At 26.2% G+C, this 17609-nt stretch overlaps 4 protein-coding genes across 4 annotated transcripts; 3 read left to right on the top strand and 1 right to left on the bottom strand.

Moving 5' to 3' along the window:
- Nucleotides 1-690: 690 nt before the first annotated feature.
- Nucleotides 691-2411, top strand: OCT59_003464 (uncharacterized protein; the record flags this gene model as incomplete). The annotated part of the gene is made up of 6 exons (XM_066145626.1): nt 691-921; nt 991-1235; nt 1313-1530; nt 1647-1771; nt 1861-1939; nt 2020-2411. 6 exons carry the CDS (start codon nt 691-693, stop codon nt 2409-2411), a joined length of 1290 nt encoding a protein of 429 aa, XP_065996328.1.
- Nucleotides 2412-3970: 1559 nt separating this feature from the next.
- On the top strand, nt 3971-4270 carry OCT59_003463 (uncharacterized protein; the record flags this gene model as incomplete). Its single annotated transcript, XM_025325773.1, has 1 exon — nt 3971-4270. The coding sequence occupies one exon, from the start codon at nt 3971-3973 to the stop codon at nt 4268-4270; it is 300 nt and encodes a 99-aa protein (XP_025179557.1).
- Nucleotides 4271-10396: 6126 nt separating this feature from the next.
- OCT59_003462 (uncharacterized protein) lies at nt 10397-12157 on the top strand. The gene has a single exon (XM_066145624.1). It carries the CDS (start codon nt 10570-10572, stop codon nt 12001-12003), a length of 1434 nt encoding a protein of 477 aa, XP_065996327.1. The 5' UTR covers nt 10397-10569; the 3' UTR covers nt 12004-12157.
- A 3949-nt stretch (nt 12158-16106) lies between these two features.
- Nucleotides 16107-16750, bottom strand: OCT59_003461 (uncharacterized protein; the record flags this gene model as incomplete). Its single annotated transcript, XM_066145623.1, has 4 exons — nt 16107-16208; nt 16378-16522; nt 16603-16658; nt 16736-16750. The coding sequence occupies 4 exons, from the start codon at nt 16748-16750 to the stop codon at nt 16107-16109; spliced, it is 318 nt and encodes a 105-aa protein (XP_065996326.1).
- Nucleotides 16751-17609: the final 859 nt, after the last annotated feature.

The following is a 17609-nucleotide window of genomic DNA, read 5'->3' as shown; positions in this document are numbered from 1 at the left end:
AAAACTGGAAATAAAAAAAATAATAAAAAAGGCCTCGGCAAACATGATAAACACGATATACTGCGGCTGATCGCATCATCCAATATATTTTTTTAAAAAAAGGTTCTCTTTTTTGTAAACTTTTATTGATAAAATGTTGTTCGTCACCAGTATAACGTGATAATAGTCTCATATGTTACACGTTGATTATCAATTGATTACTTCATCGGGTGGTGTTTATTTAAAAAGATAGATAAAAAGTCTATCAATATTGGAATAAAAAGTCTATCATCATTAGTCAAAATAAGTATATTAAAGGTTTTATGGTATGGATACCGTGATGAATCAGTTATTTCACGGAGTCATTGGAATATCATGATTTTCATGGCTGCAAGGTATGTTTGTTTGAATTAAAATGTGGTAAAATGTTTGCTTAGTCTTAGGGTAAGACTAGGAATGTGATCTAAAACTTGTAAATTTAATATTAATAAAATAGTGCTTTAATGGTTGTTCCATTTACAAAATTTCTTCCTTTAATTAATGGAATTGGAAATTTTTTTAACGAAACCATCGAATTAGTAGAAGCTGCTGAACATAATAAACGAACTTGTGAAATATTAAAAAATCGAGTTCATGTAGCAGAATTAGCCGTACGAGAACTTAGAGAAAAAAGAAAAGATAGAGGAGATTTTTTTTAATAAAATAAATTATATGCGTTTACAAGAATTATCTACTATTATAGCACGAATTAAAAAGCTTATATCAGAAATTTCTCTAATGAAAACTTTGATAAAATACCTTAAAGAAAAAAGTGTTGAGAAAGTTTTTAAAGAATTATGTGGAGAATTTGATGTTTATATTAATTTATTGTCTTATTCTATTAACGTTGAAATTGCTGATGAACTTGAACAATTAAAATCCGATCAAGACGATTTATTTAAAGTAAGATTAAAAAATTGAATTTTATTATTGAAACATAAAATTAATTTATATTATTTTAATAAATTATAGTATTTACAAGAGATGGTGGCTGGTATTGATGATAACGACTGCTTCGCAGACTCAAGTAAAAAGTTTTTTTCAACAATTGTAAAAGCTAATGCAATGAATAATACAATGGAACATTTTACGAGAGGAAAATTTAGAAGTCAAACAAAAATTAATGATATCTTTCAGGTACATCCACTAGAATTTTCTGATTACTATGAAAGTGATGATAATAAGAAAACACGTGAATATAGACGTGTATATAAATGGTATAAAAAACAAATAAAGGTGCTGAATTCGCTTTTAAGCTTATCTATAATAGAGATAACCCAATGGATTTACAAAGCAGTATTACAATTCTTAAAGAACTTCATGATTGGCAAAAAATCATAAAATTTTATGGAATAATTTATGATGGAAGAGAATGGCATTTTGTGAATGAATGGGCTGAATATGGAAATTTACGTGACTTTTATCAAAATAAAAATGATTTCGACCTTAAATTAAAATTACGTATATCCCTTGATATTGCTCGTGGATTAAAATTTTTTAATAACTGTAGAGGTAATTATATAACCAGCTTTTATTTAATTAACGAAATTTTTTCTAATTTTTTTTTTTTTTGTTTTCTCATCGAGATATTAGGGCTGAAAATATATTAATTACACTTAATGAGACAGCAAAACTTGCAAATTTTAGTAGCCGTTACGAATCTGCGTCAAGAAGCAATTTAGACAAATATAGATATTACGCACCTGAAGTGTTAGATAGATATTCATATTTTAATTATGATCGAAGAAGTGAGGTTTATAGTTTTGGATCTTACTTTGGGAAATTGCTGAAGAAAGAATTCCACATCAGGGTATTAATGATAATTTAGATATAATTGATAAGGTACGTAATAAAATGTATAGAGAACCATTTTCTGAAAATAGTCAAATGCCAGAAGAATTTAAACAATTAGAAATTGAAGGTATGTAAAAGAAAATATTTTAAATTACAATTTTATTTGTTGTACTTAATTGGCTTCTTTTTTTTTACATATTTTTTTAGCCGTTCATCATGATCCAGATTTTAGGCCAAAAATCACGAAAATGTTTGAAGTTCTTAATAATTGTTACAAGAAATATTCACAAGTTACATCAAGTTCTAGTGGCCCAAACCCAAGCGAGAACAGCAGAAACAGCTCCATGCAAAAATTTCGTCCAAAACGAGCAGACAACATTGATGCATACTCTCTTCCAGATCTTGAATCACTTAATTATATGACACTCACTGATGCAGCAATGCAACATAGGCTATATAATAGACATGGCAAACTAGTTGGAAATTTAAAAACTGCATATAAATGTTTTGAAGCTTATGCAAATTTTGGTAATACAGGAGGCACAGCTCATCTAGCCACCTTCCCACAGCTTTGTAGACACATTTATATTGATCTGTGAAAATTTTCTAACCAATGCACACGAATATTCAAGAACATCGTTATTTTGCTATATATGGTCGTCTCTATGAAACACATTTCCGGTTTCTTTCAATTTTTTGATATTATAATTGGTTGTTTAAAGGGAATGTTAGTTAATGATGAACTTCTTTTGGAGAGCGTATTCTATCCATAATTTCTGTAAAAACTCCGTGAATATGATACATTTTCGGAAATAATATGCAATAAAAAAAAACACGGAATAATTTGTTATAGGGATTCCAATAAACTAGGAAAATAGAAACCGTTTAAAGTCCGTCACGTTTATTTACTAAGTATCTTTCTTTCATTTCAAAAAGAAATTACGAAAAATAGCATAATATGATGATATGTAACACAATAAAATAAGCAGCGTTACAAAAAAAAGGAGTCAAAATAGGAAAAAGCGAGGGCTAATATGTGAGAGAACGTCAGCGAATGAAAGACAAAATTGTCTAAGCAGAATGTTCTCGTTAACGTTCCAGACAATAATGAAAATAGTTTGACGTCGCTTATTTAAAGGCAAATTTTTTTGTGCCAAGAACAAGCGCAAATTATGATGTAGCACAACTCAAGATGTATGCGTTTATGGTCATAGGGATCAGGGGTAACACGTTGGTTATAGATAATCATGTGCCGATTGTAATTCTTCGTTAATTACAAAAGTGAATAAGCAAATGAGAAATGAATAAGAAAGCCTATTAATAGCTGTTATGCGTGTTAAGCGCATAACCCCTGAAGCTTGACTAGATGTTAAGATTAGTTAGTAGATATAAACAACTGGATTATATAATATATAAATAACAATAATTTAAGTTTATTGGGAATTCGGAATTTTGATCATTTATATAATATATTTAATGTATTTGAAATAATTTTTTTTTTTGTTATTTACTTTGTAATAATCATTATTTCATAATTAAATTTTACGGTGTATTCAATCTCATAAATAATATGTAATTAAATTATTTTTTGTGTATAATTTATTACATTCCGACCACGGGATATTTGTTTACTCGGATTACCTGTAGCATCTTTTGTTAATGCTTTTAGAATTATTAAAAAGGTTGCATTGGAAAAGTAAATAGCTTTTTTCATTTATACATGTGAAAATCTATTCTTATCGATTATACGCATATTTAATGTAGCCACTAAAGTTTTAGTACGAATGAGATCAAAATAAGTTTAAATGATAGTATATAAAATAACTTTTTAACGTAATATTTACATATTTATTAAATTACGCGCATTATTAACTCATTTTTATAGGTAACAAGATGATAACTTTAACTGGGATCATAAGCAATATACTATATTCCATTGTACTACATTAAATATCAGCATTAATATCATCCACATCATTGAACTAATAATCTTATCAGCCACAGAGAAACAAAATACACCATTGTACTACATTAAATCATCAGCCACAGCCACAGAATGATTAGTGATATATAGAAGTCTCAAGCCCACAAAAAAAAAAAATAAATTCAAAAAAAAAATCTGAATATTAAATCCTCCCATAAAATATCTATCTCAAATATGAATTATGGACAAAAAACTCGCGGAACACCACCATATGTTCAAAATATCTGTTTCGAAAATAATGCCTGCAAGATAATAAAAGAAAGTAAACCTCCAAAGATTTGCTCTGATTGTAAAGAAATGAGCGATTCTGTCAAACTTATTTCTAGTAAAGCAAATAAAACAGAAGTAATTGACGATTTTTATAAAAATCCCATAAGAAAAAGTAAGACTAATCAATTTTCTATATTCAATGCAAGATTTACCTTAAACAATGTCTCTCGCGAATTAGAATACGATTTATCAAAATTTCTTTAGAAAAATTAATAATTTTTCGACTAAACAGACAGTCTTCTATCTCTATGACAATTGTTGTCTATATTTATACAAATCTCGTATTAGCGTCACCTAAAAGGATGGACTAAAAACCAAAAATAAAAAACATTAAAAAATTTTTTTTTCGGTTTTTGAAAAAAAAAAAAAATAATATTAATTATAATAATTATTTAAACAAATTATTTATCTAAATAATTTAAAAAATTGTATTAATTTTTATCAATTTAGTATACAGTGGACATTATTATTATTATTTTATTTTATTTTTTTTTTAAAGATTATTATATATTATATTATTATTATCCCTTGTTTATACAAATATATTTTGTGATTAACATCAAGTTTCAAAACGTTATAACACGAAACATGAATAAGGAAATCTCATTCAAGCATCTGATTACACAAATTAATAATCAAAACCTGATATCTTGAGAAGATTTTTTGCTTTGATAAACCGGAGATACAAACAAATTAATAATATATATTAGGTTATTTAGTAAATAAAGGGGTTTTTTTTTTTAATGTATACATAAAAAGAAAAAATTGAAATAAAAAATTTTCATGCTACGCGAAAAAATAAAAAATCTAATTTTCTTTGTAAAAAAAGATCGTATAACATAAAAAAAAAAAAAATCTTTTTCTATTAAAATTATAAATTAGGAAATGTTCCTCCGCCTAATCTCAATCTCCGAGTTAATTCCGACCTCCTCTTCTCTATTTTATCTTTCTTCTATAATATCCCCCAAATATATAAATTATTTTTTAATCAATCTTTTTTTAAAAAAAATGAAATATTCGGGCATATTACCGTATTAAGTAACATCAATATTAAACTTAACTGTATTTTTATTTTTACATTTAACACATTCAACAAGGTAATTAAGGCATGTTATTCGGTCAATCATTATTATAATTAATGGTATAAATAGATTGTTGTGTTATATTACAATGCCACATTAAGATTTCCTAAGTAAAGAAATGATTTTTTAAAAAGGAACGTTAATGAAAAAGGATTTAGAAATGACAATAAAAAATTTTCCCCAAAGTTTAATCTATCAAATGTCGTTCACAAAGAATAATATGAAAGGAAAAAAAAATTTCCTCATGATTCTTTGTAATTACGTTAAGATACAATTCTTACAAAAAAAAAAACAAAAAACAAAAAACAAAAACAATAAAAAAATGTTGCCGTGAAATGATGTAATTAAAGGAGGGTATGTTTCTCGGGCCACGGACAAGATCTCCTCTAACCCAAAATCTTTGAACAACCCTGAATCAAAAATTCTATAGAGCTAAAATGTGAATCAATGGGTATTTTTTTTTGTTTATGAGAATTGAGAACAATATTAATCGATTATTAATAATATAGTCTGAAACTTATTTTGTAAGAAAAAAAATATATATATATAAAAAAAAAAAATTTCAATAAAAATAAAACAAAGAATTATTAACGTTAAAAGAAAAAAAAATCGGATAATTTTATATTCTATTCTCAAACGTTCCTCAAACGTTCTAAACATGTTCCAAAAATCTCAAACGCAAAACGTGGACTGAAAAAAAAAAGGTATTAATAAACTTTACCGCTTCTTACTTAATTTTACCATGCAGCTCATAATAATTTTCCTATTCCCCCTATCTGTCAATTTAATTCTATGCCTATGCTTATTTACCGATCTTTTGCAGAGTTGACATCTTCCTCGTTCATGAATGAAACAATACGAACAATTATAAGAATAACTTTCTTACAGTAATTAAAGTTTAAACGTAATCTGTCAATAATAATATGTTTTCTATATGACATTTGATCGACAGCTACTACGCCTAAAAATAATTACGAAGAAATAAAAGTATCTTTGCGATGAAATTTTATACGATATTATAAGTAGAAAGCCAGAAAAAAATTTCAATACTAACACTTGCCAAAACTTTAGCGCTGGCCTGAATCAAAATTTTTTTTTTTTTTAAAAAATAATTTAATTTATTTAAATTTTAGATAATTCGAGCAAAATTTCCAAATTATTAATTACCAGTAACGGTAAAAATTTAGCTGATCCTACCAGCTCTTTTTTTTTATTAAGCATTTACTGCTTTTTTTTCGATTTAAATTTCGTAATAAATTTATATAATACGCAATTACAATATTTTTCATTGGCCTTTAAGTAACAGGCGAAAATAGTATGAATTACGATACGGCCTTGCATAAAATGTCGTTATTATTACTTATAATTTAACTTAGTTAATTTAATTTTTTTTTAAAAAAAAAAATATTTTTTAATATTTAGTTTTTATTTTTTTTTTATATTCTTTCTTGTGACAATTTAGTGTTAATTGCTAACCATTTTCAACGTTTTTTTAAAAAAAGGATCAAAATAGAGTAATAAATGAATTTTTAAGTAAATGAGAATTTTTATATTTATGAGGACAAAAGAGGTATTTTGTCCTTACATATAATATATCATTAATTTAACATTCGTAATAAAACATTTTCCATTTTCATAAGTAATAAAAAAGTCAATATTACTTATTAATATTGATACGTTCTATTTCTTTCTTTATAATTTCCTATGTTATTTTAATAAATATACTTATATTAAGAAAAAATATAACGTGAATTAAATTTTTTTATCCTAAAACTTTCTTTTTTTGTTTAATAAAATTAAAATTTCATCTTTATCGAAGATAAACAACTTTGCCAATCATTTCTATTTTAGAATAATGATCTACATTTGTTTTTCTGCTGTTTATAGTCATTATCCACAAAATAAGAAATTTATTAGAAAATCTTTCAATTATATATAAATTTTGTACGAAAAGATAAAGTCGAGTCGTAATGTATTGAATCAATTTTTATAAAAAGAAAAGAAGTTGTATCTTATTTGGGAATATTTAATATTATTCATGATTTTAAGAAGCATTATAAAAGTGGGTATTGCTAAATATCACCAATGGTGACGGTCACCAGGTGGTGGATTTATGATGTAATGCCGGTCAGTGTTTTATTAAATTTTAATTCAGGCCAAAAGTGCATCTTAATGTTGGTATGGTGATAATCACCGCTGGTGAGCTTTAGAAATTTTCTATAAAAGTTATCCTTGTTATTTAAGGATAAATTTTATTAGGGTATATCACTGGTATATCATATATTTCCAAAATTAAGCACCCTTTTTTTTAATTATGATGCTGGTCAAAGTAATCATAATTCCGGTCAAATCATCATAACGTGTTCAGGTACTTAATTACGGAAATATATGGTTATAAACTAAAAAAAATTAAATTTAAAGAATCATACTTATATACTTGGTTTAAATCGTCTTGAAAAAAGTAATATTTTGAGAGATTACACTTTTATATAGTATTATATTATTTCGTTGTACTTTTGATACTTTATATATTGTCAAATCATTTTTTTTATTTATTTATCTATTTATTTTATTAAGTCGCCTACAGTACACTCTATATATAAACTTATACTTTAAAATATATAACATTAATTCATTAAATAAACAGTATATTTAGTATATTTGATCAATTTTGTAGTCTTTTTGACCATCAACTATAATTAATGATAATTCTATAATTCTGGTCAAAAATCAAAATAAAGTAACGTGATCGAATGTTAAAATTGTCAAAAATGATCAACGAATTTGTTTTTCGGGCTATAAAAAAACATAACCCTTCCTAGTTTAATATGCAACATACACAAAAAACAATTTCATTATATAGAAAGACAATATATTTTAAAAATGGTATTAGAATTTTCATTTTTTAAATGACAAGGTAAATCGTATAATAATATTATTGTCACGAGTACCATTTTTTTTTTTTGATCGCTTTAATATTTCTCATTGTTAATTCTAAATTGGTATATTTCTTTCTCCGGAGATAAATATTACAACCATAACTAAGTTGATTTTTGCGTATCCTGTCGCATTTAAAAAAATCTTACGTCTGTTACTTCTGGTCAGTCGCAAAATTACACGTTGTCATAATAAGTTTACGAGTCTAAAATTCATTAATAAATTTGAAATTATAATAGAATACCTTTTCATCTGGTAATCATATATTTTATGCCCTTATACATTATTGAATTCACCTTGATTAGACGAAGCAAATTTTGGTAGTTTTATGCTTTCATACCGATAGAAATGATATTAATGAAAATTTAATAAACGACGGATTACCTTTTGCGGAACTGCAATGCGTGTATGTCACGCGGCAAAATTATGATTATTCACGTGAACCTTTCTCCAGTGTGTGTAAGTGGTTGCTTAATGCGATAATTCCGGCCGGGAAGGCTCCCAGTTGGTACACCTGATAAGAATGCAAAAAATACTATTTAATGAGACGTTTCATCGGGTCACAACCGACCAGCCCGTTCATTTCACACCCTATCATTTCCGTTAATATGTTGTGTCATCATTATTATATCAGATTCTGACCTTCATAAAACCAATATCCGCAGCAATTAATGATACATTTGATCGCGTATAAAGCAATTTATAAAAAAGCGCGTGTAAAAACCCCATTCGATACTCTTGATTGATACTCCCGTTTACTCAAAACTATCAATTCATTATTTTTAATGATTTTATTAATGTATTTTTAAATCTTTTGTAAAATTCTACGTAATTGTGTAACCTGTTTGAATATGGATTTTCTTTCCTCTTTATCTCGAACTTTTTATCCTTATTATTTATGTCAAAAGGCCGTTTAAATAACAATAGACATTAAAAAGAAAATTAATTAGAAGAAATCAACGATGAAATCAATTTCGAAGGCGCAGAATTTTAATAAAACGTCAATAATAAATAATGACGTGGTCACATTACAGTAAATCTTATAAATTGCGAGATATTCTAATCAACGTTGTTCGAAGGATACTTGACATACTGTATTAACGTATTCGTTAGAACTTGGTAAGGCTCAAAAATATCGGGAGCAGAGTGGCGTAGTCTTTATTTTATTTATTCTGAGATATACCGAATCTTACCGTGTTTCCCTCGACATGTGACTAGCTGTCCAGGCGATGTTAGAGATAAAATTTATAATTTAAAAAGTATGCTAATAAGAATACTATTAATTATGTTAATTAAAGATAGTAAAAAAAAGAAAATATAGCATTATAAAATAAAAATAAAAATTAAAAAAAATCAAAAAAAAATCTGAAACTATAAATTAAGATCAATTACATTAATAAAAATTTTCCAATAAATATTGACGGATTTTAAACGAAATTCTCCATCAAAAAAGACTCACTTATAAAAAACCTTTCAACCAACAAAATTGGCATCTATTAAAGAAAAATTTCTAACAGAAATCCTCCATCAAAAAACATATTCTCCATTAAAAAAAAATTCTTACCTATTAAAAAAATTCTCAAAAGATTACTATATCAAAAAAACTTCCCTCCTATTAGTATAACAAATAATAATTATTTTCTTTATATAAAAAAAATTCTTTACCGAAATTCTATATCAAAAAAAAAATCTCCCCGTTAAAAAATTTCTAACGAAATAATCTATCTCCACCAAAAAATATTTTCACCTGGTATTAAAAAAAATCTCAAAAGAAATTCTTTATCAAAAAAAAAGCCCTCCTATTAAAAAATAATTCTTTAATGAAATACTTTATCAACAAAAAAATCACCCCCGCTAAAAAATTTTCTAACAAAATTATCTATCAAGAAAAAATCTTCCCTATTAAAAAATTCTCTTATAAAGAAAAAATTAATGATTTTTTTGCATATTACTTGATATTATCAAAGTCGTGATATGTTTTAAACCTAAGACGCTATAAATGGGATTTGATTTCCATAACTGGTATGATCGACATGAAAAACAACAAGAGACGTTGTTTTTATAACGAGTCACTTGTTGTGTTGATTGACATGAAAAACAACAAGTTTTATAACAAGTGACTTGTTGTTTTTACAATTTGCTTTTGAATTGTACGGTACGCCATAGATTAACGGGTTTTGTCTATAAATGTATATATTAAGGAGTTTAATAATACCAAATTTTGTTTCATTTACATAAGGGAAATAATTACCCCATTAGTACTAATTTTTTTTTTTTTTTTAAAAAAAAAAAATGGAATTTTAAATTTTTATTGGCTTCAATACGAAAATAAAAAAAAAAAGAAGAAAAGAAAAACAACAAACATAACCCAAGGAAGAGTTATTTTTTGGAAAGAATTACATTGATCAACTGACAATCAAATTGGGCAAAAAACATTAAAATATTTGTTTCAACCCTCGCTTTTTGTTAAAAAAAAAAATCATAATGGTTCCAAAACTTAATTACGATTGTTTACAAAATGTTTTCGAACATCTTGAATCATCTGACCAAGGCACGCTATTCAATTGTATCCTAGTCAATCGTTCATGGTTTAAAATTTTGATACCTTATTTATGGGAGAATCCATTTTCAATTGTTCATCGTAATGGAGCAGCAAATTCAAAAAAATTACTCAAAACAATAATTTCGATGTTTCCTTTTGATAAGTGGACGGAAGAAAAGTTAAATTCATTTAAATACTATAAGGTTACTTATCATAAATATAGGAAATCAATCCGGGATTATTTGGACTATATGGAAATTTTTAAATCCGCCGAATTTCATGGATTTATTGACAAATGTTCTCGTGTAACTCCTTGGAAATACAAAAATCTTAAGAGATATTATGATGAAGAAGAAAAAAAGTGGATATTAAAACCTAATCATGAATATGATGAAAGTTCGATTTCATCAACTTTAACAAATCATATTTTTAATATTATTTTTAGGAATTGTACAAAAATTAGTCAGTTTTCGTTATTTAACATTTCTAATATGATAATACAAAATAATTCTAATTCTTTCAAAAACCTTTCGAATATTTGTTACTTAGAAGTTGGTAAACCTTATTATCTTGGTAATATATTTCGTGATTGCAAAAAAATTAAAAAGATCGTAATTCATTTACATGGCTATGATACACAAGACAGATGGTTTGGTTCTTCATTATTAATTAACTTTTTAAAAGATCAAAAAGAATTGAAAGCTATACATTTTTTGGACCTTTCGAATTGGAACATTCGAAATATTCGTTATTATCAATTAAGACCAATTCCAGAAGAATTATTAATACAAATACATTCAATTGAAGAACTTGGTATGAATTGTTTCATATTACCATGCAGACAACTTAATACTCTTTCAAAGTTAAAACATTTAGAAATTACTCTCTGGAAATGGAAACCTGAAACTATTGCTGCATTCGATAATGGATTATGTCCACTCTTGGAAGTATTAAAATTTCAAGATGATTTTCCGCCTTTAGATGTTTTGGCTAAATTTATAGGAAAAACGAAAGGTCATTTACAATGTTTTTATATAAAGAATCCTAATCAAAACCATTATGATCACACTCAATTATTGTTAAAATCTATTGCAAAATCGTGTCCAAAACTTAATTCATTATCTACAATTATCAATATAACAAAAGATTTAAGCTTCTTGAAAACTTTATTAATTTCATGTAATGAATTGAAAAATTTCACTCTAATGAGCATCGATTTTATGAGTCAATCATTATTACAAGAACAATTGAGAATGATGGATGAAAATTGGGGTGTTGTTCATGAAAAATGCCAATATAAGAAATGCAAGAATATCGATTCGATAAAATTTAATAAGTATCAAATTGAATTAAAAAATTATCTCATTGATCATTAAATTTTTTTTAAGAGTTATTTGCATATTATATTTTTCTAGTGAAAGTTATATGAAAATATTTATTCTATTTAGATGAGAGGATATTACTATAATATTATAATATTTTTCTTGTATTTGTTTTTGAAATATAATAAACTTCTATTATCAAATATTCATGCATAAAAATATAATGATTAACATTGTAGTAATTTTTTTTTAAAAAAAAATTTGTTTGTATTAAATATTTAAATTATCTAATTATCTAAAGATATCGTCCGGATATCCGAAGTTATTGTCACGGGTTCGGATTGATTTAAGGCAGATTATCCAGTTCGGAAATCTCTGGATGGATGAAATTATTCATCATTATTATTTTTTGAAGATAAGCAAATAACTTCTATTGAAACTCCAAAAATAGATTTATAGATTAGTTATGAACTCGAATTTGTTAGAAATTATCGAATAATAAATAGTTACAAGCAATGATTTCAATAGTAAAATATTGTGATAATTACTTAATTTTAGCCTATATAACCTTTGATTTTTTTTCAATATATAAATCCGTATTTATCTTTGCAGTTCTTTATAATGAAATTGCTAACCTAAAACTGTTAGCCGTAAACTTTTATAATGAAGTATTTCTCTTGTGCATTTGCAATTTTATTAGTAAAAACGCCCATAATTTTTGGTGTTTAGGTTTCTACATCTGGTCACTGAAGATGACATGATTGTAGATGTGATAAGCCATAACATATGCTCTTGACCTCCGACCATAGCATCCCTTGAGTTTGCCGACTGGTGTTTTAGGCCATAGCTCTAGTTAGGTTCTTCCATATTGTAGTGTTTCACTTCTTATCTATTTCTTTTCTTTCTCCTAAAAGATTATTATATTTAAGCATCTCTGTATTTTTGGTTAGTTTGATTCTAGATCTTGTTACTCATTTTATTTATTTATTTATCTTTTGGATGAAAAACATTTATGATTTCAATTTAATTCCATAAAAATATTTTTATCCCTCTCAGAGTAAATGTCATCATAATTACGATATATTCATATAAATTGTCAAACCCTGATACATCTAGTTACGATGGTTACGATCAATTAATAATCAAATTAATTGATATACCTTACCACGTGGAAATCAATAACTTTTCCTATTATGAATTTGTGACATCTTATTGAATTAGCGATTCTGCGCAATTATTATTAAAATGTCATAAAAGCTTTTTCTATTTTTATTACTAGTATTATTAATAAGAGAATTTTTATTTCATTCTATTTCAATTATGATTCCTATCATAAAAAAAAAACGTTATACAGTTAAAATGTATTAAAATTTGGAATTCCAAGTTTTGATTTTTAAAAAAGCCGATTATCGGAATTTATTGAATTTTTTTTTTTTGTATAATGAACAGTTAAGTTAAAATCAAGCAAAATTATTTTTACCGTATATGGAATATTACATGAAATTAAGTATATGTTATTAGTACTATAAAATATTAGAAATCATTTATTTTAGTCATTAGCATAAAAATATCTTAATCCTTCATTGTTTATAAGTTTATAACAAACAGGGCGAAATAAAAATAAGAAATATCATGATAAACGTCCATCAAGTTTTATTGGATTATAGACAATTGAAAATAAAACAATTGGAAATTATCCAAAAAGAAATTATAACAAAGTGGATTTATTACAAATTCAAAATACAAATTGGTATAAATCAGAATAATCCTTCTCTAAAGACTGCTTTATCTTTCAGTAAATTAAATATTTATATTTTATTCTTTATTCTTTTGAACTTGGGTTATAACCTTTTTGATTTATTTCGTTAGGCAGAGTTATAGCGATATCTATTATTAACTTCATTTATTTCTATTTGTAATAAGTTGTTTCTTGGATGTATTCTCTTTATAATAATAAACCTAGCCAAATTTACTTATTTATTTTTGTTAAAGTGCGTAATAATTAAGTATTAAATTTAATAAATAGGTTTAAACTGCCAAAAATTTTTGATTGTATTTCAGAGCGCAATTTTAAAAAGTTGTGTTGAATTTTTATTAGTTAAATCTTTCCAATAAATTATATATTGATTCTTGAATATTTTTAACCATTACCGTAGAGCGCTGCGCTCTAGTACAGTACCTCGGTCTTATTCAAGAACGTCAGCCTAAATTGAGTAATGCCCCCCAGGGTACTGTACAAAGAATAACTTTGGCCAAATATCAAATTTTGCTTAAATCAGCACCGGGTACTAATCAAAAATATCAAGAATAGTACAGGACCCCGAAATATACATAAAAGGGTCAGGTCAGAGTTTGCGTATAATGAGTCAAAAAAATCATGTAGATCATTCCTTTTATGGATAATCCCAGCCAAAATAATATTTCCTAATTTAGATAATGGCTGAAATTATCGTAATTCCGGCCCTGAAAGAATGCGTATTTTGGACCACTTCTGGACCTGACCTCTACATATATATTTCGGGGTCCTAATAGTACCAGGACACTACTTAAAGGGGATATTTTTCAAGGGGATACGCTCTACGGTAGATGATAAATGATTTTCTTTATCATCAAGAAATTTATGGCAAATAATCGATATGGATCGAGTAATAATAATTAGTAAATTTTCTTGTAAAAGTATATTGAGGCTTTACGAATTTTTAAATAAGGATTATATGGACGCCCACATTTCTTCATTAGCTCTATGGTACCATAAAGAACAGTTTTTGTTTTTAAAAAGGTTTTTTTTTCTTTTTAATTATTTTATTATTTCAACATACCTCATTAATAAAAACAATTTTTTTTTCCATTTTACAAGGTTATTTCTTTTTTTAAATTATAAAAAGAAAAAAAAAGATTATATTAATTGTATCATACTGTGCTGCTGCGGCTGTAGCTATGACGTCTAGACTCGAGTCAATGTCATAGTGCGGGCCAAAATGTATTGATTTCCATTTAACATGCAGGCCGACATTACAATAGTTCTGGCCAGCATTGCCGATCACGTGCACCCGAGTCGTGACTCGATGACACTGCGAGTTGTACTCGTTTAACCTCTTTCTTCCAACTTTTCAATTATTGTAATTATTTCAAGTAGTCAAATGATCTTTAGTCAGATGATATGTTTCTAAAGAAATTTCTATAAAATAAAAAGGAGAGTGGTTTTTAGTATTATTTTTTTAAAAAAAAAAATACTAATTTATTACTTCTATGATAAGAGCCAGGTAGTCAAGTAAATAACCTATCTCTCTCCTTTATGAAAGCCGATTTCTCCTCAATATCCTTTCTGTTATTGGTCCTCTACTATCTTTTTTTCTTTTTTTTCTTTTTTTTTGTTTTATTTTTAGACGCTTTGCAGCGTCTAGGAAAACAATTATCATAGGCACGTAAGTTGCTTAGTTTTAACTTGCCACAGTGTCAAGTACAACATTTGCAGTTGGTACCATTCTTCAATAAAAAGGCCATTCCCAATAAAAAAAGTGGATACGTTTTTTATAGGGATGAGAATTATATTTAACTCATAATAACTAACAGGCTCGCATTATACAACTAATATATTCACATGAATAATATTCTTTTTCTTTGTAAGAGAAATGCATCCCATCTTTTACATTGAATTAAATTATCGGGTTAAAACATTTAAGAATGACTATTAAATTCATCTTGATAAAAGTTTTTATGACTAATCGATATTCGCAATAAGTGGCACAGTTACTGTTCTGAAAGCATCTTGTGTAGAGAGGACGAGAGGTAAGCTGCGTGGTGAAGTTAATTGCAAAATTTACTTTCTTAATGATCATAATCCAATTCGTAAAACATCATTTTAGTAAAAGTATTGTATGTGCGTGCTTTTCATCATTTTACAAAAGAAATATTTCAAAAAATTTGACTACAAGAAGAAATATTTATTATTTGACTACACATCGATGATCATTTCAAAAAAGAAGGATCGTTAAATAACATTAAAGAATTTTCAATTTAAATTTTGTTATTCTTTCGAAAAAATTGTTTTTAATTTTTTTTATTTGAATTAATTTTTACGATTTATTTGAGTTTAAAAAATTATAAAAATTTTTAAATTGATAAAAATGTGAATTATTATTTTCTATTTGACAAGTTTATGTACATTGAAAATCAGAATAATCATAAAATCTAGATTTTAATTCCAACTCAATTGCTTGCCTTGTTTGATCAACAAATACGGCAAGCAAAAGTTCGTTCTAACTTTATACTATTAACCGAATAATTAAGAAACTCTACATAGAAAGAGGTATCCTGGAAATTGCAGCAAGAATGTCCCGATACATCTAGAAACGTCCGTTGAATGTATAAAATGTATATAATGTTCGTTAAGGCTGAGTAATGTGTCAGGTATTGCATTATCTGGACAGTGAGGATAAGTTCCGGATAGATCAGATTCCGGAAATCACTCATTTCATTTGAACAATTTGTATCACAAGATTGATTTGAATGCAAAAGGTTCGTAGGATTCTTTCCTGGACGTGTATAAGTGTTTCTTTTTCTTTTTGATTGGCTAAGATTGATTTATTAATAAATATATTAAGTTTAAAAGGTCTTTATTTTTAAGAAACGAAAACAAAATATTTCAATTACCGATTATGAATTGGCTTCGTCTCACTAACATGAACATTACTATTATTTTTTGTTGTCTGTAAAAGAAAACCATATCTTTAATAAAGTAATCTTTCTTAAAAAAAATAAGATTAATATTAATAATAATACATACTCCCGATTCACTCATATCAAATAACGATGGAATATTTTTTTTAAAAAAAAAAGAATTGAATATTTAAAAGCGAGGATATATATAGCACCTCGACATAATATATGTTACGAGAAGCTTTACATAATGAATATTTATTTGTCGGATAAGGCCGGAAATTTTAATATTTAGGAAAGAGATTCCACAAACCTGTTTATTTGTTCAACCAAACAATTCAATCCAATGTATTGGGATTGATTAAATAATAAACAATAATAGTAGATATGCATGATGATTTGTTTTGTGTAATTAATTGTGATTTATAATATGCATAATATGTATCTGTGTAACAATGATTGTAAATTACTATTGTTCCCCTTAAACACATGAACACATGCATCCTTTTTTTTGCTTTCATTTTAAGGGGCGTCGAAAAAGTTCTTTGTTCTCACGCTAGTAAATAAATATAAAAAAAAAGGATTTTTTTTTTTTAACCCATATTACATTAGCATATTTTTATTAGCATAATTTATTTTTTATTTATTTTTATATTTGTAAAAAAAAATAAAGCTGGATTGACAATGTCACATACCGTAAGCAGCGGGTAATATACTAATAATTCCATAAAATTTGTAAAAGCATTTTTTTTTTATGAAATTATTGAAATTTATATTATTATTTAATTTTTTATTTCAAAGGTTCCATATTGTATATTTTATATTAAGCTGCGTCACACATGGATATGCGTATTATAGTCGGATTCTCAATCCGAAGGAAGTCTGATTTTAGTATATTCAATGTATATATTAAATGTGTATAATTAATTTAATTTGATTTTTATCTATATTATGTCATTTAAAAAAATGGTGGTGTTGTCTTTTTTTCTTAATTCCGAAGG

Source organism: Rhizophagus irregularis, chromosome 11, assembly GCF_026210795.1.
Source record: "Rhizophagus irregularis chromosome 11, complete sequence".
NCBI lineage: Eukaryota > Fungi > Glomeromycota > Glomeromycetes > Glomerales > Glomeraceae > Rhizophagus > Rhizophagus irregularis.
The sequence above is the reverse complement of the archived record's forward strand: the minus strand, read 5'-3'. Positions and strand labels throughout refer to the sequence as shown.

Bases quoted from the DNA above. Each gene is read 5' to 3' on its own strand.
- OCT59_003462 (XM_066145624.1), top strand. From the start codon at position 10,570: ATGGTTCCAAAACTTAATTACGATTGTTTACAAAATGTTTTCGAACAT.